At 36.2% G+C, this 26,251-nt stretch overlaps 3 protein-coding genes across 6 annotated transcripts; 1 reads left to right on the forward strand and 2 right to left on the reverse strand.

Annotated features, from left to right (window-relative positions):
* The first annotated feature begins 617 nt into the window (after positions 1-617).
* Positions 618-25,590, forward strand: LOC133864674 (uncharacterized). 4 transcript variants are annotated; one of them, XM_062301076.1, is made up of 15 exons: positions 623-876; positions 1,019-1,087; positions 1,187-1,237; positions 1,318-1,404; positions 1,811-1,897; positions 1,982-2,590; positions 2,830-3,309; positions 4,543-4,604; positions 4,692-4,797; positions 4,902-4,981; positions 5,868-6,197; positions 7,410-7,750; positions 7,888-8,344; positions 18,701-18,811; positions 25,278-25,590. In XM_062301076.1, the coding sequence occupies exons 1-12, from the start codon at positions 808-810 to the stop codon at positions 7,456-7,458; spliced, it is 2,079 nt and encodes a 692-aa protein (XP_062157060.1). In that variant the 5' UTR covers positions 623-807; the 3' UTR covers positions 7,459-7,750; positions 7,888-8,344; positions 18,701-18,811; positions 25,278-25,590. The 4 variants fall into 4 exon arrangements, with proteins under 4 accessions (XP_062157062.1, XP_062157060.1, XP_062157059.1 ...); XM_062301075.1 differs by lacking the exons at positions 18,701-18,811; positions 25,278-25,590 and having other exon boundaries at positions 7,888-9,160; XM_062301077.1 differs by lacking the exons at positions 18,701-18,811; positions 25,278-25,590 and having other exon boundaries at positions 7,932-9,160.
* On the reverse strand, positions 13,223-15,493 carry LOC133864676 (salicylic acid-binding protein 2-like). Its single transcript, XM_062301080.1, has 3 exons — positions 15,102-15,493; positions 13,933-14,070; positions 13,223-13,689 (listed from the first exon to the last, which is right to left on the reverse strand). The coding sequence occupies exons 1-3, from the start codon at positions 15,471-15,473 to the stop codon at positions 13,408-13,410; spliced, it is 792 nt and encodes a 263-aa protein (XP_062157064.1). The 5' UTR covers positions 15,474-15,493; the 3' UTR covers positions 13,223-13,407.
* Positions 22,690-25,135, reverse strand: LOC133864675 (salicylic acid-binding protein 2-like). The gene is made up of 3 exons (XM_062301079.1): positions 24,685-25,135; positions 23,331-23,468; positions 22,690-23,060 (listed from the first exon to the last, which is right to left on the reverse strand). Exons 1-3 carry the CDS (start codon positions 25,054-25,056, stop codon positions 22,779-22,781), a joined length of 792 nt encoding a protein of 263 aa, XP_062157063.1. The 5' UTR covers positions 25,057-25,135; the 3' UTR covers positions 22,690-22,778.
* Positions 25,591-26,251: the final 661 nt, after the last annotated feature.

Genomic DNA, 26,251 nt, shown 5'->3' on the forward strand with positions numbered 1-26,251 from the left:
TAGCCACGTCTCTATCCATGTTAGTTTGGAACGCTTTGTTTGGAAAATATTTCGGGGTCTGTAGCATTTCTCAAAAAAAAAAAAGTGAATGAATTTAAGGGTTGATGAATGGGTAGAAATGCTTTCAAACAAAAGTACCTAGAATAACTGGTAACTACTCTCATTGTCAGGGTGGCGTGTGGGCCATTGTGGGAGGGGGTGGTCTTTGAGCCACCCCAACCACCAATGGAAGTGGCTTGCAGGCCACCTGGGTGGCTCAAAGGCGCGACACTGCTAATGGTTGTAGTTACCCTTCCTCCCTTTAGTGGGGTAGGACATTCAAGGGGGGCTAGCGGTTGAGGGTTAGGAATTTTTAATTTTTAATTTTTTTTTTTTAAAATGAGAGTTTTATCATTTAGATTTTTTTTTAATATAATATTTTTAATTTGGCACTAATGGAAATTGCACAATTGAACAAAAAAATACACGAAATGAACCATATCAAATTTGCAACGAAATTTAAGTTGTCAAAGTGAATTTTTAAAAATCGATGGAGTAATCATAAAAGCGCGTGTTTACTCGTGAAGTTATTATACATTTGCCCTAATAATTTTCGGTATCATTCAAGTTTTGAAAATTATGGTAAAACCATTTGTGCAATGGTAAATGCAATGTAAAAGGTCCTGAAATTATGTTCGATTATTCATTTAAAATATATTTATTTTTTATTTATTTCGAAGACACATCAAAATGCGTCGTTCGAAACCGATAGAAGAAGCTCAATTCTGAATTCAAAGCTATTCCCCGGCAAAACCAGTAACCGGGAAAATGTCCGGCGGCTCTTCTGATTGCTCGCGTCTTTGCCGTCTGATCGATGAGTCTCTCCGTCCGTGCACGGTTCGTTTTACGCTTCTCACTCACTTCATGGTTTCGTTTCGTGAATTTAATTAATTTCCTTAATTTCTATGTTTATTTTTTTGAAATTGTTTCTCAAATTTCTTGGCCTTCATTTCCTCAACTTTTCTATTACGTTTTGCAGGAACCGGAGGCGATGGTGGTTTCTTTAACGAAAGAGAAGGAGAAACAGATCCTCATCGCTCTTTCTAAGGTTCTTTCTCTTCTCAAATCGCCGCTGTTGCTCGCTTCTTCATGTACCCCTAATTTCTCTCATTCCACATGACTCATCTTCAATTCCTTTCGATGTCAGGTCTTGAAAGAAATTCAGCTTTGGACTCGAAAACTCCGCTATTCTGACAATGTATCCCCCCTCCTCTCTCTCTTTCATACACACAAATGGTGAGATTAATCCTACAATATATAATCTTACACTTTGAACAGGGTAAGGAAGCAGAATCGGCCTGTAATAGTGAGTACTGCTCAGACTCTGAGGACCATCACTGTTTGACTAAGATCGTAGCTGACTTGGTAATATTACTCATCATCTTGCTGCATTAATCAGAATCTTTATGCTTGTTTAGTAATAGGAATGTAATACAGCCCCATAAAAGATCATACTATTTAACGGTATAGAAGTCACTATGGACTCCTTTGCCGGGGTCTATGACATTGTTAGAAGGAGATGGATGAGGATTTTGTTGATGGGAAAAGTTTCCTATGTAATTTAGGGTGTCTTGTGAATGTTGATATCCGTTAAGTAAGACAGGAGTCTTAAGCCTGCTTGGGAATGCCCCTATTTTCTTTATTTCTCAAGATTTTATTGGTTTATGTGTTATTTGTATTTGAAATTACTAGTTGGCAAATCTGTGTTTCTAGTTTCTGCAATACTTGGGTTTGGCGTGTTTGACCTCTTGGTTTTGATTTTTCCTGGCAGATAGTTTTGCTAACTTTGGAGAGTCAATATGTTCGACATCTGGCAGGCAATGTTCTCAGTTTCATTTCGGAGTTTTTAGCAGCATCTGTATGTTGCAATTCACTGTGTTTAAAGCTAAGTGTATGTGCCCTTGTGCTGCCCATTATCTTCATTGCTATGATTGTTTTGCAGGAAAGTGACTGGGAAAGATTCGTCCATTTGGTTTGTGTTTGTGTGGAATTGGCAGTGGCCAACACACTTTTATATTCTTCTGCACCATCAACCACTGGAGCCGAAGATTCAAATTCTGATTCATCAAACTTTCATGCTGTTGTAAAACCTAGGCTGAAAAATGCTAACTGGTCTACAGTGGCTGGCATCATTCGAGTTTTACGTAATATCTTGAAACATTTGAAGCAAGACTATGATGAACACCTTCTTGAAGTGTACTTAGATTCTGTAGATTCTTGTCTTTCAAATGTGCACTGGGACTTATTGGATGAGAATTGTGACGGTCAGAACAGTGACTCTCAGAAGAGCTTTTCTGCGGATGCTTCATTTCTCAGAAACACCAGTGTGTTGCAAGAGCAATGTGTCATATTTCTAGGAACTTTTCTTCAGCTACTCTGTTCCTTGGTTGACGAAAGTGATTTTGTGGAAGCCACAGGTGTTTCAATTGATAAGCATCCAATTCATCTTAAAATCGTTAACCTTGTGCCTAAAGTTTTATATTGGTCCCTTGGCAAGCAAGGAGATTGTGTTGAGACTTGCATCTCTCAGTACTTTAGACATAAGTTGTTGGTAAGGATTGAATTAGTTTTTCACTTAATGAACTTAAAGATCCAACAAACTTCATAAATTTTAACGGGGATAACTGAACAGAAACTTAAATAGTCATTGGTACTGCAGATTCCAAGAAAGATGGTTGTCATAATCACTTATACATATGTACAAGAATGTAGCCCTGTCCATTACCCTATAAATGCATGTTATCACTTTATAAGTCCAGTCTAATTAAACCAACTAAATATTTTCTGCAGGTTCTAATGGTCAGGCTTAGTTTTCAAACACGTCTGGAATGTTCCACTCTTGTTTCATGGTTACAACTTCTCCATACTTACTTTCAAGAGGTTTTGCAGCAGCCAATAACTCAACCTGAGTCTTGTCAGGATGATTGTCTAGAAGGCTCTCCATTTTTATTGAGTGTTTCTGATGGAGAAATAAATAGTCCGCACTCCCACCATATTAAGAGGCAGGCTGTTTTTCTTTTCCTAAGGCTTTCCTTCAGTTTGATCAGTCAAGAAAACACTGACAAGAAATGTGTATGCATAACTCCAAATTCATGCTTAACCGATGAATCAAATTCAGACCTGGAATGTTGCTGTAGAAAGAAGGGTTTGTTAGAGCTCTATAAGTGGTTTCAAGGAAATCTTCCAACTGAGATGTTTTTGAGCCATGAATTGTATTTTGAAAGATGTGTAAAATTTGCCTCATCCTTCCTCCAGTTATTCATGCATGAGGTTTGTATCTCCCAACCCTTTGCAGTTATTCTTTGCAATGTTGTGTAGTTTTTAAGGTTATACATTTTTGTTATTTCCTGAATATGTATAGATCTTCAACTTGCATTTCCTACGTGTTGAAAATTTGGTACTTATTCAGCTTATATACTTCTTGTTGGTTTCAATTTTTTCTGTTTTAACATTTATTTGTGCTAATTGCTTGTATGTGTAGCTAGATAAATAAGTATCACAAACACATACACGCACAACCTTGCCTAGTTTCCTTTGTGCAATCTGTCACATTCTGCTTGGTAATAGATGGAAATTCTGGAACTCTGGTGAGGAAGGATTTCAGAGGCTTCAGTATTCCTGGACATTCTGATCTAAAATCCATCCTAGGTTGTATAAACAGCGGCTTAGTTTCGCATTTTTATGGGATGGGAAGTGCTGAGTTCTCTGTTTCCCTTTTGTTACTATCTTCAACTTGGTGTTATGCAGAGGTTTATTTTTTCAAGCAACAGAACAAGTTAAAAGGGATTTGAAAATTTCCCTATTTTGATCAACATGTATGGGCCAAAGACATCAGCTGATCAATCAAAGTGGAGGTGTCAGTTTCTGTGTCTACTCGCCTTTTCTCGTAATTGAATGGGGTAAACAACCAGGTAGCTGGTACAATGCTGAATGTAAGAGGACATGTACCAAAATAATTTATAATATGATGAACTAGTATATCTTTCTCTCTTTCTCTCTTCTTCGGTTAGGCTATAAGAGTTAATAGAGGTGGTCAGGCTCAGGATGAGACTTGAACACTGATCTTGGGTATCACTTGAGTTAACGCAGGAGCTTTAATAGCATGAGTGCCTATAGGATAAGTAATTGTGCTAAGCAAGGAAGAAATCTTTGACAGGTTACTCGAGTCGTGGTTGTTGATTTGTATTCAAAAGCATATATATATATATATATATATATATATATATATATATGTATACACACTTTTTTCATGAACTCTGAAGCGATGAATTATTTTTGGGTACATGATAATGATCATGTTATGAATATACAAAAGCATTACCAAAACAAAAAGGCATATATGAAGGTAATTGTAATTTTCTTTTTCCTGTGTCTGAATATGCCATCTTTGGCATGCTGCAACATACTTTTAGTCCAGATGTAGTTTATTGTTCTTCTCTTGTATATTTTCTGATTTTCTTAGACTTCTATATTCTAATTTCTTGTTTCTCTCTTAAAATGTAGGATGATATATTATTTAAAATGCTCTTGCAACTGCTTGGTATACCTTTTTGCGCAGAGCAACAGTGAGCAATCACCATTCTGGTTATTTTTACTGGTTAATAATTAAGTTGGTTGGGAACTATTTTAACAAGTTCTTGGATTGTACCCAGGTTTTGCAACAAAAAAAGGATGTTTCAAGATGTCAAGGAAGATATTCTTTTTCATGTTCCAAACCTTTTTAATCCTGTACACCTTTTCCATCTATTTCTTTCAGAGGTAAATTTTATAAAAAATGGACGTCTAGTTGGTTGATTATGATATGAACTAAATCCAATTTGAAAGAAACGGAATTATGATATGCCTCTCTTTCTGACTTGCAGTTACACTATGATCACCAAGTTCTTCTTGATTACCTTATATCAAAAGACACAGGAATAAGTTGTGCAGAATATCTTTTAAGGTATGTACTCTAGTTGGTTGATTTTATTATTCACTTATCCCCCCTTCCACCTGTTGACTTTTGAAAGCTATAATTTGAAATTACTTATGGCGACTTGTTTCCCGCTATAACCTTCAAGCTTGTTTGCTGTTCTTTATCTATGGTTATTTAGGTTGTTAGGTTGGGCTAATTATTTCATGGTCTAACTTCCTTTTCTTCTGGGTTATTTGGTTTATTGGATTATATCTGGTGCATTAAGTATATAGTTAGCTGTTACGGACCTCCGGGGGATGAACGATGAATAATTTGGATAGTGGTGCGTGTGATAGTAGAGTATTCAGGGTATCCTAGGCCTCCTTATGTTAGGATTATTTGAGAAACTCTAAAAAACTCCCAAAGCAACTACTAGAGTTGAATATAATTTTTCTTCTTGATATTATTTCATTATTCAATACCCTATTTATAGGGTTACAAAGCTGGAATTATGGAACGATAAATAAATAAATATTACAAACCCTAAATAAATATTAATAATTCTAAAGGGAGACAAATCCCTTATTTTCCTATTGGAGATATTGTTTTATAAGCAAGACTCCTTATTTTCCTAATAATAATAATAATAATAATAATCTATTATTCTTTCCAAGATATAATACGACTCTTACCTTATGTAAAAACCTAACCTAATTATTCTCTTAAAGAGGACATAAATAAAATTCCGAAAATGCCCATGTTACATACCCTAGGTATGTAACATTAGCCTTGGCCCTTCATGCTTTTAATGAATTCTTTGGTACATATATACCGCAGGGCAGCACATGAGCAGAATTCTGTTTCTCATACTTTATTTCTGATATTGGTGTAGCTTTGACATTTACTTGCCCTTGTTTTACATGTTCCTTCATAGGTGCTTGCGCATAGCATGCGACTCATGGCACTTATTTGTGGAATTTTCGTTGGATGGGAAAGTTATAAATCAATCATCTTGCAAGAAAAGAAAATTGTCATTGGATGGCTCAAATTTTCAGGTATATGTAACACCTAGACTTGAGAAAAACAAGGGAATTCTCACATCACTTGAGAAGGAATGCGACAGAGACAATGGACATGCCTGCAAGCACTATGTAACACAGCCATTTGAAGGAGCCAGAGAGTGTTTGCTTTTATTAAGAAATTCTGTTGAAAGTCTTCACAAGAAGAAGCTGTTTCCATATAACCCAGAAGTGCTTCTGAAACGGTGGGTTTCATGACAATGAAATATCATTGGGCTTCCGGTGAACTTTTCTCATCATTGTTACTTTAGTGGAGTTCAATTTTAGCTATTGAAAAAACTTTTTTTTTTTTTTTTCTTTCTTTTGCACTTACTTAAAGAAAAGGAAGTTGTGAAATTGATATCTATGGTATGAATGATAAATCTAATGTATTTGTCAACATACCCCCATCTCTTCAATATTGACTAATGTCAACAAAGTCTTCTTTTCGTTACGAATGATTTGGAAATATGATATAGAACTTGTAGCCTTTTTCTTTTGCGAGTATTACTCGTATCTCCGTAGTTACATTACACAACTTACACCTTTACATAATACCTATAAGACTCCTTGGTATTTATTACATAATACCGCTAAATGTAAAAATGTTTCAGGAGTGGTTGGTCAGCAGGTAATCTAAAGGTTGTGTTTCTATAGGTGGTCCTTTATATATGGGATCGAATTGGGTGCAGCTTTGTAGTCGAGTCACAGAGGGGGCGACCTATAGACTGGATTAAAATGTCTTGTATTATGTATGACCATAGTGTTAAGTCATTGAAAACTGGGAAAAACTAAAAAAAAAGAGCCACTTACACACCCACCCTCTCACATGGGGTGGGACCCACCACATGTGGGCCCCACCCCATTTGAGAGGGTGGGTGTGTATGGAGTGTGTAAGGGGTGTTTTTGTAACACCCTTCTTGAAAACTAATAGGTAAGTGGAGCCGCCAAAAGAGAAAAAGTTGCCATTGGGTCAGTTTCGATAGAGGGCCGCCGTGGACGTTAGTTGTGGAGTAATGGAGTATGATGGTATGTTTCAATTTTCAGTGTTCCACATTGGTTAAGTGCAAACTTAACTATGTGTATATAAACTCTTTGACACCCTTCCTTTGTAAGCCAATTTTCAAGGTTGAGTTCTACTTGTGGTTTATATCAAATACACATGTGCACACATACATGGAAACAAGTCTAAGATCCCAGTCCCGTATTAGAACTGAACCTCTTCATCACTTCATATGCAGAAATGGGGTTCAAGGGAATACTTTTTGCTCTTTTTTCCTAAGAAAGAAACTTTTATTGTACACTTGGTTCTTGAATGTCTCTTTCTTCTCTTATGAATTAATGGACCAGCGTGATGATAAAGAACTGAAGGTCCTGGTGAGACCAAGTTATCTGAACTGCTTACTCTTGTCTTGCAGTTTGACAAGATTTCAGGAGCTCTGCTTCAAGGAAGAGAATTTTTTTTGAGGAATTGTTTAGGAGTATCATTTATTTCTTTGGGGTAAAGGGTAAAAATGAGACCATGTCTTGCCAGAGAGGCTTAGCTGTTCCAGATGTTTCAGATGAATGTGGTTGCTAGTGATGGAAACATATCAAGGCAACTGTGACGGACAATAGTTGCAAAGACTGCTCCAAAGCTTGGCTCGATTCCTTGCACAATGTTGTTGTGGAGATTCTGTTGAGTTGATTGGATGGATTAATTGAATGAATGTTGAACTGTGGATGAACAGAATTAACCTGACGGCAACAAGCAGTTGAGGTGCATTAAATTTAAGTTCTATTATATGATCTGTTCAATTTGCTATGCAGTTTTCCTAAAAGATGAGAAAATGGTGTAACTGGATTCTTTCTCATCGTCTGACTCATTTGGTACTGCGTTTTCCCCTGTTTGTGCAGATTGACAACAGATGCATGATTCTTTTCAATTTAATCGACTGCAGGTACCTGTTAGCCACTCGGGAGACCATTAAGATCCATTACTCCCCTTGAAAGCTACCATTTTTCAGACATTTTACGCTTTACCAAAGCGCAAAAACGATGAATATCAAACACTTTTGAGGGCAAGAGTGAGATGGAGAAGAGCGAGAAGCACTATATGCTGGTTCATGGATCCTGCCATGGAGCATGGTGTTGGTATAAGGTGGCAACTTTGTTGAAATCCGCAGGTCATCAAGTGTTGGTGCTGGACCCAGCTGCTTTTGGGGATCCACTAAAAGCAGGTGCATGAGGCACATTCACTCTCTGAATACCTTGAGCCGTTGTTGGAGTTCATGGCGTCTCTTCCATCAGAGGAAAGGGTGATCTAGGTGGGTCGCAGCATGGGAGGGGTCTCCATATCTGTTGCCATGGAAAGGTACTTCGTAATCTCTCTCTCTCTCTCTCTGTCACACAAATTACACCGAAAAAAAAAAAAAAAAAAACTAGTTGAGCTACTGGACCGGGATTTGATCTAAAGAAGATGCATGCATGTCCGCTATTGAGTTGTGATCTACTATCCAATATAATTTTTTTTGGGATAATAGATAAATATGCAGTGTCATGATTTTTAAACAGTTATAATTAGGCTGACCCAATTAACCCCATTTTTAATCTATTCATATACAATTCGAAGAGCATATTTCTCACAGATAAAACCCTTTCTGGTCATGATCTTGTAAATTAGCGTATCACATGGCAAAAGATGGCCTCTCTCTCTCTCTCTCTCTCTCTCTCTCTCTTTATTAATTTTTCCAAGGACGAGGAGGAACCCACATAGCAAATGGTGGCCTCCTTTAGAGGGTCTTGGGAAATCTTACATACACAACGTACCCATGTAAGCGTAAGGCACAAATCTAGATCCAACAGCTTCTGAAACATATATTCGAGCTACCCATGCATGTTTAAGGTAGCCTTCTATTATGGTCGCATTTTGCCGTGGTGCTTGATGGATGGTACCGTTTGGAGAGGGCCATGTCATTATCGGCCCTCCTGTTTTGGGACGTGTGGGGCACAATCTATGGCTTGGGCTACAATTGGGGGGTGAATAAGACAGCAGGCATTGACCCTGTGACCATGACTTAAAGCTAACACATTCGTCTTGATCTTCTGTACATGCTTCTAGGGCAGAACCTTTATCTAATAGCGGAAGAAAAATTGGACATGACAAGTGGATTTTTCTTAATACCTGTTAGATACGACTGTCTTTTCTTTTCTTGTCATTTTTCTTATTACCTATTAGATACCTATTATGTAGTCGATGGCAAAACGGATTTCATGGTAGCTATTTCTTTTTTTTTTTTTCTCTCATTTTTTTTTATCAATACACGAGCGCTATCAACATCATTAATAGTATCGTTATTTTCTCAATACAATTTGTAAGTTAGTTGCATTACTATCGTTACTTTTCTTCATTATATCACCATAAGAAAAAGGGAAATTCCTCTTTTGGTCTTTATTAACAACATTTCTAAAATTGATATGTTTAGGTTGGTCTAATTGTCTTGTTCATCATTATATATGTTCATACATCTTTTGTGTCAAGCAATTTTTTTTTTTTTTTTGATAAGTAAGCAAAAGTTTATTAATGAAAAAATCGTAAGACACTCCTAAGTACACAGGAGCAACCGAAGCTAACCCAAATCCCAACTAAACCCACACAAAACCTAAACCCTAGAACCCAAAAGCAACACCCAAACACAACCCACAAAGGAACCCAAACAAAAACGCAAGGAAAAAAAAAACCAAGGGCTCGCAAAACAACCCACAAAACCCACCAAGGCCCACAATCTTAGAGCATGTGAGCTTTGCCTTTCCTACGCCTAGAAGAAGCTTCAACGTTGCTATAATTGATGGAGCTTTGCAGATTTAGGAGCTCTCTCTTGCCTTTGGACTTCTGGCGCGTTATCATCTTGTCTCGTAAAAAATCTTCTTCCATGAGCAATCCATCCCAATAATCAACGTCCTCCTCTCAGATCACAATCATTCTGTTGTGATCAAAATCGACAGGCCAAGCACGAGATTGGGGAAAACCATTATCCTCAACGGATGAGAGAATGATACAATCTCTCTTGGGAGTGACTATTGCAGTCGAGCGGGGGTTGAAAAAGCCCTTCTTAAGAAGGCCTTGCTTCACTGGAGGCTGAGGCTTTGCTGCTTTCTTCTCAATTGCCATAGAGGGAGAAGGAGGAGCAAAATAGGGCTGAGAAAATCTCTCAAGAGAGGATTGAGGGACCACCGGAGCTGCCAAAACAACACCAGAACTACTTGGCAGAGGGAAAGGATTCAAAGGAGTAGCCAGATATCGGAACCAGCAACTTCGGTGCCGACGAGGGGAGAAAGCCGAATTGCTTGGAGGCTGGAACCTGGCTTGACCCATCTTTGGAAGAAGACTGACATTGGACCGCCTCAGGAACTGCCGGCGACGTGGATTTTGGCCAAGAAGAAAACTTAGGAGAAGTCGACGGCGTTGGACCCGCGCTCTCTGTGTAATCCGACTGAAGAGAAGCTAAAGGTTTGGGTTTCGGTAAGAAACGTCCCAACGTAACACTTCTACGTTTAGGGCCCGAACCGGGTCTAGCAGCAAGGCCCAAAATCTTCCCAACAGTTCGGCCCAAAGCTATGTTAAGACGGAGAAACATCTGGAACCACACATGCAGATTTGAATTCAAATTACCTGGAATTGTGCCTCGGACAGAGTGAGAAGCATAGGTCTTCTTCTTCTTACCCAGCGGATAAAGCAACGAACCCAAATCCGTCGGATTAGACGGAGAGCAGCGAACTGGAGCTTGTTGCTTGCCCGACGAAGAACGAGATTTTTCCAAGACCAAAGGATTAGCCAGAGGGAACTCCATAAATGAACAGTCCACTGCCTTTCTCGGAACCTCAGGGATAGTTTTTCTCACCGTCGGAAACAGGTCAAGGGCACGCGGTTCAGCCAACGGAGTCCTCAACTTTAAGAGATGACCAGCCTCGAAGGGCAACTCCTTCGCAACAGAAACCGAAGCCGACCTAAGCACTGTAGCATACGACAACCCTTTCTGCTTTATCGATGCATCAGAGGAGATGATCCCGCAATCCACTGAAGCAGAGAGAGAAGCAGAAACCAATCTCAACTCGTCGGAAAACTTACGCCAGCCCCATCCTCTGCGACTCTTAGGGATCAGAATGAGACCTTTTCGACCACCCAACCCATAGACTGCCGCCACTAAGTAGTGGCTAGCTTTATTTTCACCTCTACGGGCAATCACGAGTTTAGACCCTTCCCCAAAGGATTTGACGAAATCTTGAACTTTAGGGAAATCCAAGAGAGTCTCCAACGTTGACGCTAGCCAATCAGAGCACTGGATGCTCAAGATGATCGAGTCAAAGAAGTTTTTTCTCTTCTCCACTCGCATAGTCGAAGCCCCCTCCAAAGCCAAGATAGAAAAGGAATTCGACTCCACTAGGAAGTTCCTATCCATCACGGACACTCCCAAACTCAGAAGACCAACCTAGAGAATCTACACATAAAGACCGGCGAAGAAGATCACCCACGCACAATACCCACCGGCAAACAACCCAGCATGACCGAAACTAAACCAACCCAAGAAAGGACCTTTTGTGTCAAGCAATAGGATTTGATATCTTATGGATTTAGATCAACAATCACATACTTGGGCCTTGACTATAGTAAGATCAAACCTGTACCAATTATGCTATTACTCATTCTCTTTGTTTAATGAGGGAAGGTTCTATGCATTTGAAAATTGACTCGGAGGCAAGACTTGAAGCTGTTTAGAATACTTATAAATAGTGTCATGTTATTTAAAAAAATTTAAATCACGTGATATTATATATACTGTTAGATCTTATAAAATCTAATATTAACCATGAAATTGTTCAAGGATAACCATCCCAAAAAAGGTCATATTTTTTCATGTAAACTGAAACGAATAACTTGACAATAAATCCATAACACCAAACGCACACTATGTATTATCTTGATGTTCTATATATGATTGCATCTATAAGGTAGATATAGCACTAGGCACGATTAATATGTAGCAATTCCATACGTACAGTTCGCACATTAATAGTAGATAACAAACCCTCCTTATACTATGTCATAGCGGTGTTATTGATAACATGTAAATAATTTTAAGCGTATTTACGTGCTATCTCGAGGAGACGATGGCAAAGTTCTCTTGGTTTGGAAAACATTGTCTTTTGATCAGCACCCTTAATCTCCACATCTTTAGTGTCATCGTTTTTAATCATCCATCTTTGATATTCCTTAGTTAACGCTAAATTCTCATAGCAAATAACAGAAAGTCGTAGAATCGACCCATGTCCCTCATTTGAGAAATTCTTGGCCTTGGACAAGTCCTCACGAAATAATGATGCTGGCCTTGCTAAAGTCTTGGCCAGCCCAAGATCCTTGAACAAATTACAATGTAATTACTGTTAGAAACGAGTACAAAATTCTTCACACTTGTAATGTAACCACCATCTGTAATGTAATTGTCTTACACGTGTAATGTAACCAAAAGTCTTCAACCTTCAGTGGTTGACACGTGGCAAACCGTTAAATATTAGACGGATGTACCAAGTCCTTATTTTTTCAAAACCCAGGTACCATCTATAATGCGAATTGAAACTGTTGTACCAAAAAAATAAAGTTTTCAAACTACAGGTACCAAATATGTCTTAACCTTTTTTTTAATAGCATTTGTTTCTCAAATGTTTTTTTAATGGTTTAAAGGACACGTGTCGTTTTTAGATGGTGGTTTGTAGGAAATTTGTATCAATGGGTAAGCAAGTCTATGAAATTTTAAATAATAATAATAATATTGCTAGAGTGTGTATACTATATACTTTCTCTTTAGTTTGGGAGAAGGGTCATGGCCACTCCCAGTCCCCCCTTAGCTCCGTCCTTGTGTTGGTTTATGGTTGTGACCAAGTCTATGTTGTACAAGACGATTTCCAAAGATGGTGATCGAGTATAATCCAACAAACGAGGTGAAGGTGATCAATAGCTCCGATTACATGGTCATCATGTTCTCAAAACCAAAGGAGTTGTGCTCCTACCTCCTGGAAATTGCATAAATGTATTCGTAAAATTACATAAATATATTCATGGTCAAAATTTTATTTTATTGCATTTAATGATCTACATAGTAATATATTAACCATTAAATTTTGACCATAAAATAGTTCATCTCTATTTCATAATGTAAATTGAAAAGAATATGACTTCACAATAAATGCATGGCACTAAACGCACATAATGTTTTTATTTTTATTTTTATTTTATTATTATTATTTTTATAAGTACATCAACAAGAAATTACAACAAATAAAAACATAGGACTGGGCAATTAAACAAAGAGCCCCAAATGACCTCTTAAGTGGTGGTAATACAGTGATAGAGGTTTTATTGATAATAGCATGTAAATATTTTTAAGCGTATTTATGCGCTATCTCGAGGAGACGGTGGTAAAGTTCTTGTGGTTTTGAAACCATTGCCATGTGATCAGCACCCTTAATCTCCATCACATCTTTAAGCCCACTGTTTTCAATCATCCATTTCTGAAATTCTTTTGGTATTGCTAAATCATCATCGCACACAACATAAACTCGCTGAACCGACCCATATCCCTTTTTTGAGAAATTCTTGGCCTTTGACAAGTCCTCACGAAACAGTGATCCCGGCCTTACTAAAGTCTTCGCCAGCTCAAGATCCTTCAACAAATTACAATGTAATTACTGTTAGAAAATTCTTCAAACATCTCTAATGTAATTATGTCTTATACACAACAATTTTACAGGCTAAATTGCTATTAATTTAGATAATAAATATGAAAAAGTCTTTATATGGCTTATCTATCTGAGTAGGTTTTGGAGTTTGAACAACCCGCTCAATTGTTAGGATTAAAAAAAAAAAAAAATGTCGATCAAGAAAAGAGAGAGAGAGAGAGAGAGTACCTCAATGGGGCTTAGTTGATAGAGCATGGAGGACAAGAAGTTGGGGCCAAACAAAACTGATGTTAACGGGTGGTTGGCGCTTCCAACGGATGAAAACTGAGTGTCCAACCAGTTCTCTGCTGGGGTCCCCTCAACATACTATTATTCAAGTATAAAAAGACAAGAAGAACAAACTGATAAATGGTGAAAATTGACAAATGGGCCCTCTATTCTAAGAAGTCATTCAAATCGGATTCGGCTACTAGAACACGTGTTTAGGAGAATAGTCATTCAATGAAAATAATAGACAAAGAATAAATAAAATATTAAAAAAAAAATGTATAGCATGTCTATTTTGAGTTAATCATTTCGTGGAAGAGGCATTGTGAGCCGTGACCACCTGATATGCAACAATAGGCATGTCCTTTGTTTGTGCTCGATCTACAAGTCAATTTCACGACCATGACACCAAATTCGTAACAAAATTAGCACGTCATTTATGAGATTTGGAGAGAGAGGGAGAGATCACCTTTGACTTTTCTTTATCGTTCTACGAATTAGATGATAGATTTTTTAAAAAGCTCTGTAAAAATGATAGAAGAAAGACGTTCATACTTTCTCTTTCTTTTTTAGGTAATATAACAAAGCTAGAATTAAATGGTCAGTTCCAGAAAAAAGAAAAGAAAAGAAAAATCAGTTAAGTGGTCAATAAATTCACGAAACAATCTTCAACATATAATTTTCATCTATATGCAAGTATTCTCTTTTATATGAGAAATGATTTTTTTTTTTTTTTTTTTTTTTGACATTTATTGCACATTTCCTGTATATTTCTTTTTAAAATTAATTATTGAATTTGTAGAATCCATAAAAACTTACATGTAGGTTCTATAAATTTAATGGTTGATTTTAAAAAAAGATTTATAAAAGATTCGTGTACATGTAACATATCTCATTTTATATTTTTAGGCAAAAGCAAACAAGAAATGAAATTTGAAATGGGTATATATACTCTATACTTTCTCTTCAGTCCTTTCAATTTTTTTTTTTTTTTTTTTTTCCTTTCCATTTAATTATTCAAAAGAAGGTTACTACAGTGCCAATTATGAGCAGCTTAATTCGAAACATATAATTTCAAATTTAGAAATACCAAATTGAAATACGTACTCGTTCTGCTGTTGATATCGTACCTTATCCAAGACATAGGATGGCTTGTGTGTGGTATCCGGCATTAAGGCGGTGAGGAAAACCCCAACGGCTACCTTCTCTGGGTACTCGTCCATTGCAAGGGCCAAATTCACGCCTCCAAGGCTATGCCCAACAAGAACCACCTTTTCATTTGGAGCAAGTGAAGCCAGAAGATTCAACAAAGGCCGAGTGTAGTCGTAAAAAGTATGAACATCTTGGATTGCCTTCATGTTGATGCCTGAAGCCGCAAGATCAAGCACCGTGACCCGGTGGCCGGTGGCCTCGAGCCGTGGCTTGAGCTTGTGCCAGCACCAAGCCCCAAGGCATAGCCCATGCACTAGAACAAAATGGGTTTGCTCTCTTGAAGCTGCCATTTTTCATTATGGTCTTTCATGTTCTTAGTGGTGCTTTCTATATATAAGTTGTCAAAGTGGCTGGCGGATCTAATTCTGGTCTAAGCTGCTTGATTAACTTTTTGCTGGGTCTCAATTTTGGTAACTAGAAATGGAATGAATGACCCATAAATGACTAGTCTTACTGTTTAATCTAACCATTTATTTTAATGTTTTTTTACCCCTTTTTTTATAATTAAATAAATAAGAAAGAACTACAACCCACAAAAAAAAAAAAAAAAAAAAAAAACAAATATAAGCAACTCAACCGGAACATACAAATTAAGCAAACAAACTAGCACCTCATTGCATCAGAAAAAAAAAATCAAGTAGGTGAAGGTCAAGTGGGAATGCAACCAGGGAAGGATAACATGTAAATAATTTTAAGTGTATTTACGTGCTATCTCGAGGAGACGGTGGCAAAGTTCATGTGGTTTAGAAAACATTGTCATTTGATCAACACCCTTAATTCCCATAACGTCTTTAGCCCCACTGTTTTTAATCATCCATATCTGATATTCCTTAGTTAACGCTAAATTTTCATAGCAAATATCATAAAGTCGTAAAACTAACCCAAATCTCTCATTTGGGAAATTTCTGACCTTGGACAAGTCCTCACGCAACAATGATGCTGGCCTTGCTAAAGTCTTGGCCAGCTCAAGATCCTAGAACAAATTACAATGTAATTATTGTTAAAAACAAATGCAAAATTCTTTAAGCACTTGTAATGTAACCAAAATTCTTCAACAATTGTAATGTAATTATGTCTTATCAAAGGAAAGGGTGATTTTGGTGGAAAGGTACCCCATAGAAATTCTCTGTTGCCGTATATGCTGCCGCCCTTATGACACGTCCTGACCTCAATTTCTTGACTCTAAAAGAAGAGGTACTTCATGCTCTCTCTCTCTCTCAAACACACAAATTACACAGAAAAAAAAAAAAAAAACTGGTTGAGCTGCTGGACCGGGATTTGATCTGAAGAAGATGCATGCATGTCCGCTATTGAGTTGTGATCTACTATCCAATATAAATTTTTTGGGATAATAGATAAATATGCAGTGTCATGATTTTTAAACAGTTATAATTAGGCTGACCCAATTAACCATATTTTTAATCTATTCATATACAATTTGAAGAGCATATTTCTCACAGATAAAACCCTTTGTAAATTAGCGTATCAAATGGCAAAAGATCGGCCTCCATTTTTATCACTTTATTTATTTAATTTTTTTTTTTATTAACTTTTCCAAGGACGAGGATGAATCCACATAGCAAATGGTGGCCTCCTTTAGAGGGTCTTGGGAAATCTTACACACACAACGTACCCATGTTCGCCCAAGGCACAAATCTAGATCCAACAGTTTCTGAAACATGTATTCGAGCTACCCATGCATGTTTAAGGTAGCCTTCTATTATGGTCGCATTTTGCCGTGGTGCTTGATGGATGGTACCGTTTGGAGAGGGCCATGTCATTATCGGCCCTCCCGTTTTGGGACGTGTGCGACACAATCTATGGCTTGGGCTACAATTGGGGGGGTGAATAAGACAACAGGCATTGACCATGTGACTATGACTTAAAGCTAACATATTCGTCTTGATCTTCTGCATGTACATGCTTCTAGGGTCGTAGAACCATTATCTAATAGCTAGCGGAAGAAAAATTGGACAAGACGAGTGGATTTTTCTTAATACCTGTTAGATACGACTGTATTTTCTTTTCTTGTCATTTTTCTTAATACCTGTTAGATACCTGTTATGTAGTTTGATGGAAAAACTGATTTTCATGGTTGCTTTTTTTCTTTTTCTTTTTTTCCTCTATACACTGGCGCTATCAACAACATTAATAGTATCGTTATTTTCTCAATACTATTTGTAGGTTAGTTGCATTAGTATGGTTATTTTTCTTCTTTATATCACCATAAGAAAAAGGGAAATTCCTCTTTTGGTCTTAATTAACAACATTTCAAAAAGAAAAATGATCCCTACACTTATTTCTCACAACAGCCCCACAACAAGCTGACGTTGCTGGTAATATTTTATTATTTTTTTACAAAAGAAAAGAAAAGAAAACAAAAAAATAATAAAATATTACCAGCCACGTCAACTTGTTGTGGGACTGTTGTGAGAAATGAGTGTAGGGATCATTTCTCTTTCAAAAATTGATATGCTTTAGGCTGGTCTAATTGTCTTGTTCATCTTTATATATTTTCATATGTCTTTTGTGTCAAGCAATAGAATTTGATATCTTATGGATTCAGATCAACAATCATATACTTGGGCCTTGAATATAGTAAGATCAAACCTGTACCAATTATGCTCCTACTCATTCTCTGTGTTTAATGAGGGAAGGTGCTATGCATTTGAAAATTGACTCGTAGGCAAGACTTGAAGCTGTTTAGAAGACTGCATATAAATAGTGTCATGTTATTTAAAAAAAAAAAAAAATTAAATTACGTGACATTATATTGAAATTGTTCAAGGATAACCATCCCCTAAGAAAGTCTCATATATTTTCTTGTAAACTGAAACGAATATGACTCAACAATAAATCCATAACACTAAACGCACACCATGTATTATCTTGAGTTCTTGATGTTCTATGTATAATTATATCTTTTTTTATAATTAAATAAATAAGAAAGAACTACAACCCACAAAAAAAAAACAAAAAAAAAAACAAATATAAGCAACTCAACCGGAACATACAAATTAAGCAAACAACTAGCACCTCACTGCATCAGAAAAAAAAAAAAAAAAAATCAAGTAGGTGAAGGTCGAGTGGGAATGCAACCAGGGAATGATAACATGTAAATAATTTTAAGTGTATTTACATGCTATCTCGAGGAGACGGTGGCAAAGTTCATGTGGTTTAGAAAACATTGTCATTTGATCAGCACCCTTAATTCCCATAACGTCTTTAGCCCCACTGTTTTTAATCATCCATATCTGATATTCCTTAGTTAACGCTAAATCTTCATAGCAAAAAACATAAAGTCGTAAAACTGACCCAAATCTCTCATTTGGGAAATTTCTGACCTTGGACAAGTCCTCACGAAACAATGATGCTGGCCTTGCTAAAGTCTTGGCCAGCTCAAGATCCTTGAACAAATTACAATGTAATTATTGTTAAAAACGAATGCAAAATTCTTTAAGCACTTGTAATGTAACCAAAAGTCTTCAACAATTGTAATGTAATTTTGTCTTATCAGAGGAAAGGGTGATCTTGGTGGAAAGGTTCCCCATGGAAATTCTCTGTTGCCGTATATGCTGCCGCCCTTATGACACGTCCTGACCTCAGTTTCTTGACTCTAAAAGAAGAGGTACTTCATGCTCTCTCTCTCTCTCTCTCTCTCTCTCTCTCTCTCTCAAACACACAAATTACACGAAAAAAAAAAAATTGGTTGAGCTTCTGGACCGGGATTTGATCTGAAGAAGATGCATGCATGTCCGCTATTGAGTTGTGATCTACTATCCAATATAAATTTTTTGGGATAATAGATAAATATGCAGTGTCATGATTTTTAAACAGTTATAATTAGACTGACCCAATTAAAGCTAAATCCTCATCGCAAACAACATAAAGTGCAGAACCGACCCATATCCTTCATTTGGAAAATTCCTGGCCTTGGACAAATCCTCACGAAACAATGATGCTGGCCTTGCTAAAGTCTTGGCCAGCTCAAGATCCTTGAACAAATTACAATGTAATTACTGTTAGAAACGAGTACAAAATTTTTCAAACACGTGTAATGTAACCAAAAGTCTTCAACCATATGTAATGTAATTATGTCTTATACACGTGGTCCTTGGATCAGTTGTCCATGGGATGGGGTCATAAAAAGGAGAGAGAGAGAGAGAGAGAACCTCGACGGGGCTTAGTTGAGAGAGCTTGGAAGACAAGAACTTGGGGCCTGTAAACATTGACGTGAAAGGTTCGTTGACACTTCCTTAGGATGAAAACTCGGTGCCTAACCTCTGTGGCATATTTGTAAAATGTTTGTGGATATAGCATTACTTCAAAAAGAATGTCTTAAAATCAATTTCGATCGGTTGAATACTTGAATAATTGATTTCTCCACTAACAAATGGGCCCTCTAAGGAGTCAATCAAATAAGACACTTAGACACGTACGTGTTGATATGTGCTTAATCAATAAAATGGGCGGTTGCTAGTTGGGTTTAGGAAGAGACAATTAAACCCATATGATTACTCATATACGTTGTCACATTTTTTTGTTAGGTTATTGTATTAAAATTGATTATACCTCAAGCATTTACACATACACAAATACGTGTGTCTGTGTGTGAGAGAGAGATAACTCAGATACTCAATTTGTATAGTTATTAGAATCATGTTCATATAAATTAATTGACAAGATAGAATATGGGTGTCAATGATTTTTAATGGATAAGATAGGGAGGTTATTAGAATCAAGTTCATATAAATTAATTGACAAGATTGACAAGATAGAATATGGGTGTCAATTATTTTTAATGGATAAGATAGGGAAGAGTGAAAAATATGAATGTCACGACTAAAACATTGACACCAAATTGTTACGTGTAGTCGTAGTCTTTGTTAGGCATTAGGTATGTTAGAATTATCTGTTAGTATTTTATTATTAGTAGTATTATTTTATTTGTTGCTTTAGTTATAAACGAGTTTTTAGTATTTGTATTTGGTTAGAAGTCTCATATTTATCTCTTTTATCTTTATCTTTTAGGAGTCTTGTTGACAGTAGTTAAGTTGTTGAGTTAGGAGTCAAATAGAAGTTCTATTTCATGTAGAACTCTATTTTATATTGTATTTCGTTTTTTTAAATACTGTTTTGTTATTGAATAAGAGGGAAAATGAAGTAAATTATCAAACCTTGTATTTATGAGTTCCGAGCACCTCTAATTGTTCAACTAGGAAGGTTTAGAATTTCTCAAAAATCCTACAATAGAAAGTCTAAAATTTCTCAAAAATTTTAACATATCTTTTTTTTTTTTTTTTTTTTGTTGATCCTTATCTTGCATTACGTAAGCACGTAACACAAATACCCCAAACTCTTATGCTTAAACAAAAACAAAATAAAATAAAAACTTCAAACTCGTACGCAATTAGTAAAGCATGAATGATTTTTTAATTGTTTTGGAAAGAGAGAGAGAGAGAGAGAGAGAGAGAGAGAAAATTTGTCAGTAATCATCCTTGAGCTTTCTTTATCGATAATTTTCTTTTTTTAAGTATAAAATATCACAAAGTTAGAAGGGAATTTTTTTTTTTCTAATTGGGTTGGAGGAAACACCTGATAATTGTCCTTCATAGTTTTCGTTTTCAGGTTTGTTCTTCTTACTTCTCTCCTTTTACAATTTACACAATCCATCATTTTCTCATCTTCAATTCGGGGGAATGGTAGAGATGTGGCGTTAATAGCATCGTCCATCTGCAAATTAGCTTTTTGCCTTGCGGTTTAGCAATACAAGAGATTGAAGTGATTGAAGAGGCTACCAAGGCAGTGCCTTCCTCACAACTCCGTGTCAGCTGTCATAGCATTTAAAGCTTCAATGCCAAAAAGATGTTCATCTCCCTTCTCTCTTTTCCTTTCGCATGTTAGAGGGAGACATAACAATTGTTATTAGATCGAGTTGGAGGAAGAAGATTTTATGTCTCACTTAAAGTTGAGTGGACATCTCCACAAAAAAAAAAAAAAAAAACTCAATCGAGTGGTCAACAAAATTACGAAACAATCTTCAACATAAAACCTACAAAATGACTTGTTGAATTTTCATTTATATGTCTTTTATACTTTTAGGATGGATTGGTGTAGATCCTTTATGCCTATAGGATACCAGAATATCGAATCATGAATGAAGAAAGCTTACAAAGGTACGAGAGAAAAGCATATCAGTTAGTGATTGTGAGAACCAACTCTTGATTGAAGGGATATCGGTTTTCTACGATGCTTCGGAGATAAAATATTTTCAAGAACAAGCAAATTATAATGAGTTTTGTCTCTATTTACAATCATTTTTTTTTTTTTTTTTTTTATGGATTCATAAAAATTCTTATTTTTATCAACATATATAGCCAATGAGCCATAGCTTCTTCTTCTTCTTCTTTCTTTTTTTCTTTTTTTTTTTAGATTCCGAAAGTCAACATTTCAAATTGATGTTGAATCCATGAGCCCCTTGCATGTAAGAAATACTTTTTTTTTTTAATAGTATATTCTTCTTACATGTTTTTTTTTAATTGTTTAAATGACACATGTCATTTTTAGAAGATGATTTGTGAAAAATTTGCATCTATGGGCAAGCAAGTCTAAGAAATTTTAAATAATAATAATAATATTGTTCAAAGTATGTGTATACTATATACTTTCTCTTTAGTCTGGGAAAAGGGCCATGGCCAATTCCCAATTCCCCGTTAGCTCCGTCTTTGGGTTAGTTCATGGTTGTGAATAAGACTATGTCATACAAGAGGATTTCCAAACGTGGATGATTGAATATAATCCAACAAATGAGGTGAAGGTGATCAATGGCTCTGATTAGATGGTCATCATGTTCTCAAAACCAAAGGAGCTGTTCTCCTACCTACTGGAAATTGCATAAATGTATTCCTAAAATTAAATAAATATTTTCATAATCAAAATTTTATTTTATTACATTTAATGAGACACAGCAATATATTAACCATTAAATCTTGACTAGAAAATATTTCATCTTCATTTCATTTTTATAATGTAAACTGAAATGAACATGACTTCACAATAAATGCACACTAAACACACATTATGTCTATTTTATTTTATTTTATTTTTTTTATAAAGACGTTTGAAATTACAGCAAAAGCTAAAACTAAAAAAGCTTAAACTCAAATGACACAAATTAAAAACCAAATGTAAATCTAAGTTGGCCCTAAAGTCGAAGCTTAGGAGAGAGCTAAAACTAAAGCTATAGCTAGGGTTGGATCTAAACAAGCCTATAGTAAATCTTTGTCATTGACTATTTGAATAGAGGGAATAAATGGGAATGCTATCAGAATTGAACTTGGCTGCGGCCCAATGTGTCACAGAGTGGGCACAAAAATTTGCGTTTCTATTAATTTTTCAGACTGACCACGAAGAATTAGTTGGAATAGAGTCAATAACATTATAAATAGTATTGGATATATGCCAATCCTAGGATATACTAAACCGTTGAAAAGCTAATATAACCACTTGAGAGCACATAATGTCTTTATTAGTAGATAAAGAACCCTCCTTAATACAGTGATTGCGATTTTATTGATAATAGCATGTAAAAAATTTTAAGCATATTTATGCGCTATCTCGAGGAGACAGTGGCAAAGTTCCTGTGGTTTCGAAAACATTGCCATATGATCAGCGCCCTTAATCTCCATCACGTCTTTAACCCCATCGTTCTCAATCATCCATCTCTGAAATTCCTTTGGTATTCCTAAATCCTCATCGCACACAACATAAACTCGCTGAGCCGACCCATATCCCTCTTTTGAGAAAGTCTTTGCCTTTGACAAATCCTCACGAAATAGTGATCCCAGTCTTTTTAAACTCTTTGCCAGCTCAAGATCCTTCAACAAATTACAATGTAATTACTATTAAAAAATTCATGTAATTATGTCTTGTACATTCAATAATTTTACTGTCTGAATTACTATTAATTTAAAAAATATATATGAAAAAATCCTCTATATGGCTTATTTATTTGAGCAGGTTTTGACAATTTGCACACTTGTTAAAATAAAAATTAAAAAAAAAAAAAGAAAAAAAAAAGAAAAAAGAAAAAGAAAAAGAAAAAAGAAAAAAGAAAGAAAGAAAAGAAAAGAAAAGAAAGAGAATACCTCAATTGGGGTTAGTTGATAAAGCTTGAAGGACAAGAAGTTGGGGCCAAACAACATTGACGTTAACGGTTCATTGACGTTTCCAAAGGATGAAAACTGAGTGTCCAACCAGTTGTCTGCTGGGGTCCTCTCAACATACTGTTCAATATAAAAAGACAAGAAGAAGAAATCTCGGTTTGATTGAATACTTGAATAATTGATTCATTTCGGTGACAACTAACAAATATAATGGGCCCTCTATTCTAACAAGTCAATCAATTCGGATTTGGCTACTGGAACACGAGTTTACATGTGCTTAATCTTTTAAATTTATTCGATAATTACAAACTTGATGACATGGATGACGTCTTATTATAGGGCCATCTCATAAATCTAAAAATTTTCTCTAAATTTTATGTTTTTATTTTATGTTTTGCCCCCACTATTGTATTTTTATTTTTTTTATTGACATGCCCACTATTGTATTTTGTGTGTGTGTGTGTGTAATACACAATTTGTATGGTTATTAGGATCAAGTTCATAATATAAATTAACTGACAAGATATATTATGAATGTCATTTTTCAATGGATAAGATAGGAAAAGATTAAAATATGAATGTCAATTGACTTATGCAGTAAAGTGAATAAATGATTCCAATCGACTCTTAAGGCACACTTGGTATATAGAATACTCATTCCACTATGAACAGAAATATGATTCGTTTCTTTCCATAGTCCTTCTCTCATCTTCTTATTTTATAAAATCACAATTGAATTTGTGGGGCCATGTACCCAACAAATTTAATGATAATTTTAAAAAGTTAAAAGTTAAATAATAGACAAAGAACAAATAACATAAAAAAAAAAATAAATAATAAAAAAATAAAAAAAAAATGTATAGCATGTTTATTTTGAGTTAAGCATGTCGTGGAAGAGGCATAGCATGTGAGCCGTGACCACCTGATAAGCGACAGTAGGCATGTCCTTTTAATTTGTTTGTGCTCGAACTTCACGACCATGACACCAAACTCAGTTCATTATCAAAATAGCACACGGCATTTATGAGATTTGGAGAGAGAGAGAGAGAGAGGCCATTCGAAGTAACCTTCTTTGACTTTTCTTTATCGATCGTTCTACGGATTAGATGATAGATTTTTTTAATAAGTTGTGGCGTAAAAATGATAGATCGAAGAAAGACGTGTTCGTACTTTCTTTCATTTTTGGGTAAAAGAATAGAAAAAGAAAAATCAATTGATCGAGCGGTCAATAAATTCACGGAGGAATCGTCAACACATAATTAGTAGCGCAGCTTCGAAACATATAATTTCAAATTTAGAATTAATACCAAATAGAAATACGTATTTGATATCGTACCTGATCCACGACATAGGATGGCTTGTGGGTGGTATCCGGCATAAAAGCGGTGAGGAAAACCCCAACGGCTACCTTCTCCGGGAACTTGTCCATTGCAAGGGCCAAATTCAAGCCTCCAAGGCTATGCCCAACAAGAACCACCTTTTCATTTGGAGCAAGCGAAGCCAGAAGATCCAACAAAGGCTGAGTGTAGTCATGAAAAGTATGAACGTCTTGGATTGCCTTCATGTTGATGCCTGAAGCCGCAAGATCAAGCGCCGTGACCCTGTGGCCTGCGGCCTCCAGCCTTGGCTTGAGCTTGTACCAGCACCAAGCCCCATGGCATGCCCCATGCACTAGAACAAAATGGGTTTGCTCTCTTGAAGCTGCCATTTTTCGTTATGGTCTTTCATGTCCTTAGTGATGCTTTGTATATAGAAATTCTCAAAGTGGTGGATCTAATTCTGGTCTATCTCCTGGGGGTAAAATAAAGTACCATGCGAAAGCTACATGATTAACTTTTTGCTGGGTCTCAATTGGCAACTAGAAATGGAATGAATGGCCCAGTCTTACTGTTCAATCTAACCATTTATTTTAATGTTTTTTTCTTGAAGGTCCAATGGGAATGCAACCAAAGAAGAATGCGGCACAAACTGATTGAAAAAAAACCAGCTGGAGTAAAAGAACGCAATGAATCCATTATCTCTTTCAAGGACAGCGAGTCCAGAGCCCAACCAGAACGGGATAAGGAGAAGCTTAGATTTGGATCGAATGAAATAATTGAAAAATCTTAAGAACAAAGTTATCGGCTCTCCAATCGAGGTAGAAATGAGAGCATTAAATAATATTGCTGGTAGCAGGTAGGCGTCACCTAAGAGAGCCGGCACTCAAAGAAAAACCAGTAGTTCAGTTTCGTTGAGTGAGTTGGAAAATAGTTGTAAGTGTAGTATTATCCATATTAGACTTATAACTCTTTTACAATTTGTAAGCACGTGTCAATATGTGATTAAATGGTATTATTTTTTTTTTTTTTTAAATAACTAACATGTGTCCAACCACATTATTAAAACGAGTAATTCTATTCATCACTCCCGCACCATTTCAATTTTTCAGAATTTATGTGACGTGACCCCTCTTAACATTAAATGTATGAAAATGAGAGACCACACTTCATTACTCGTTACATATGTACGTAGTGGGTACTGATGAATATGTCACCAAGTTGGAAAACCACCATAAGTATTGCATTAATTAACTATCCAAAACAATTAGGCAGGCCGGCATAAATAAGCCATCAACCAGAAGTTATTGGCATTTGGCAACTGGCCGGAAATGAATTGGTGGGTCCATATGATATAGTGCCAAACTTGGATTGGCAACTGGAAATGGATGCCACCGTTCGGAACGGCCGGTTGGCTCTTGAAGTGTCCTATTAGGCATGTACATGATATGGGTACGTAATGGGTCGGCCAGCTAAGGGGATCAGGATCCCCTCAAATATCAAATTCGGGAAGGTAATTGTGAGTAAGCATTTATGAGATTCACTTGACCGGATAAGCAGTTAGGCAGCCGAACTTTTATTTGGTCA

Source organism: Alnus glutinosa, chromosome 3 (genome assembly GCF_958979055.1).
Source record: "Alnus glutinosa chromosome 3, dhAlnGlut1.1, whole genome shotgun sequence".
NCBI classification, from domain to species: Eukaryota; Viridiplantae; Streptophyta; class Magnoliopsida; order Fagales; family Betulaceae; genus Alnus; species Alnus glutinosa.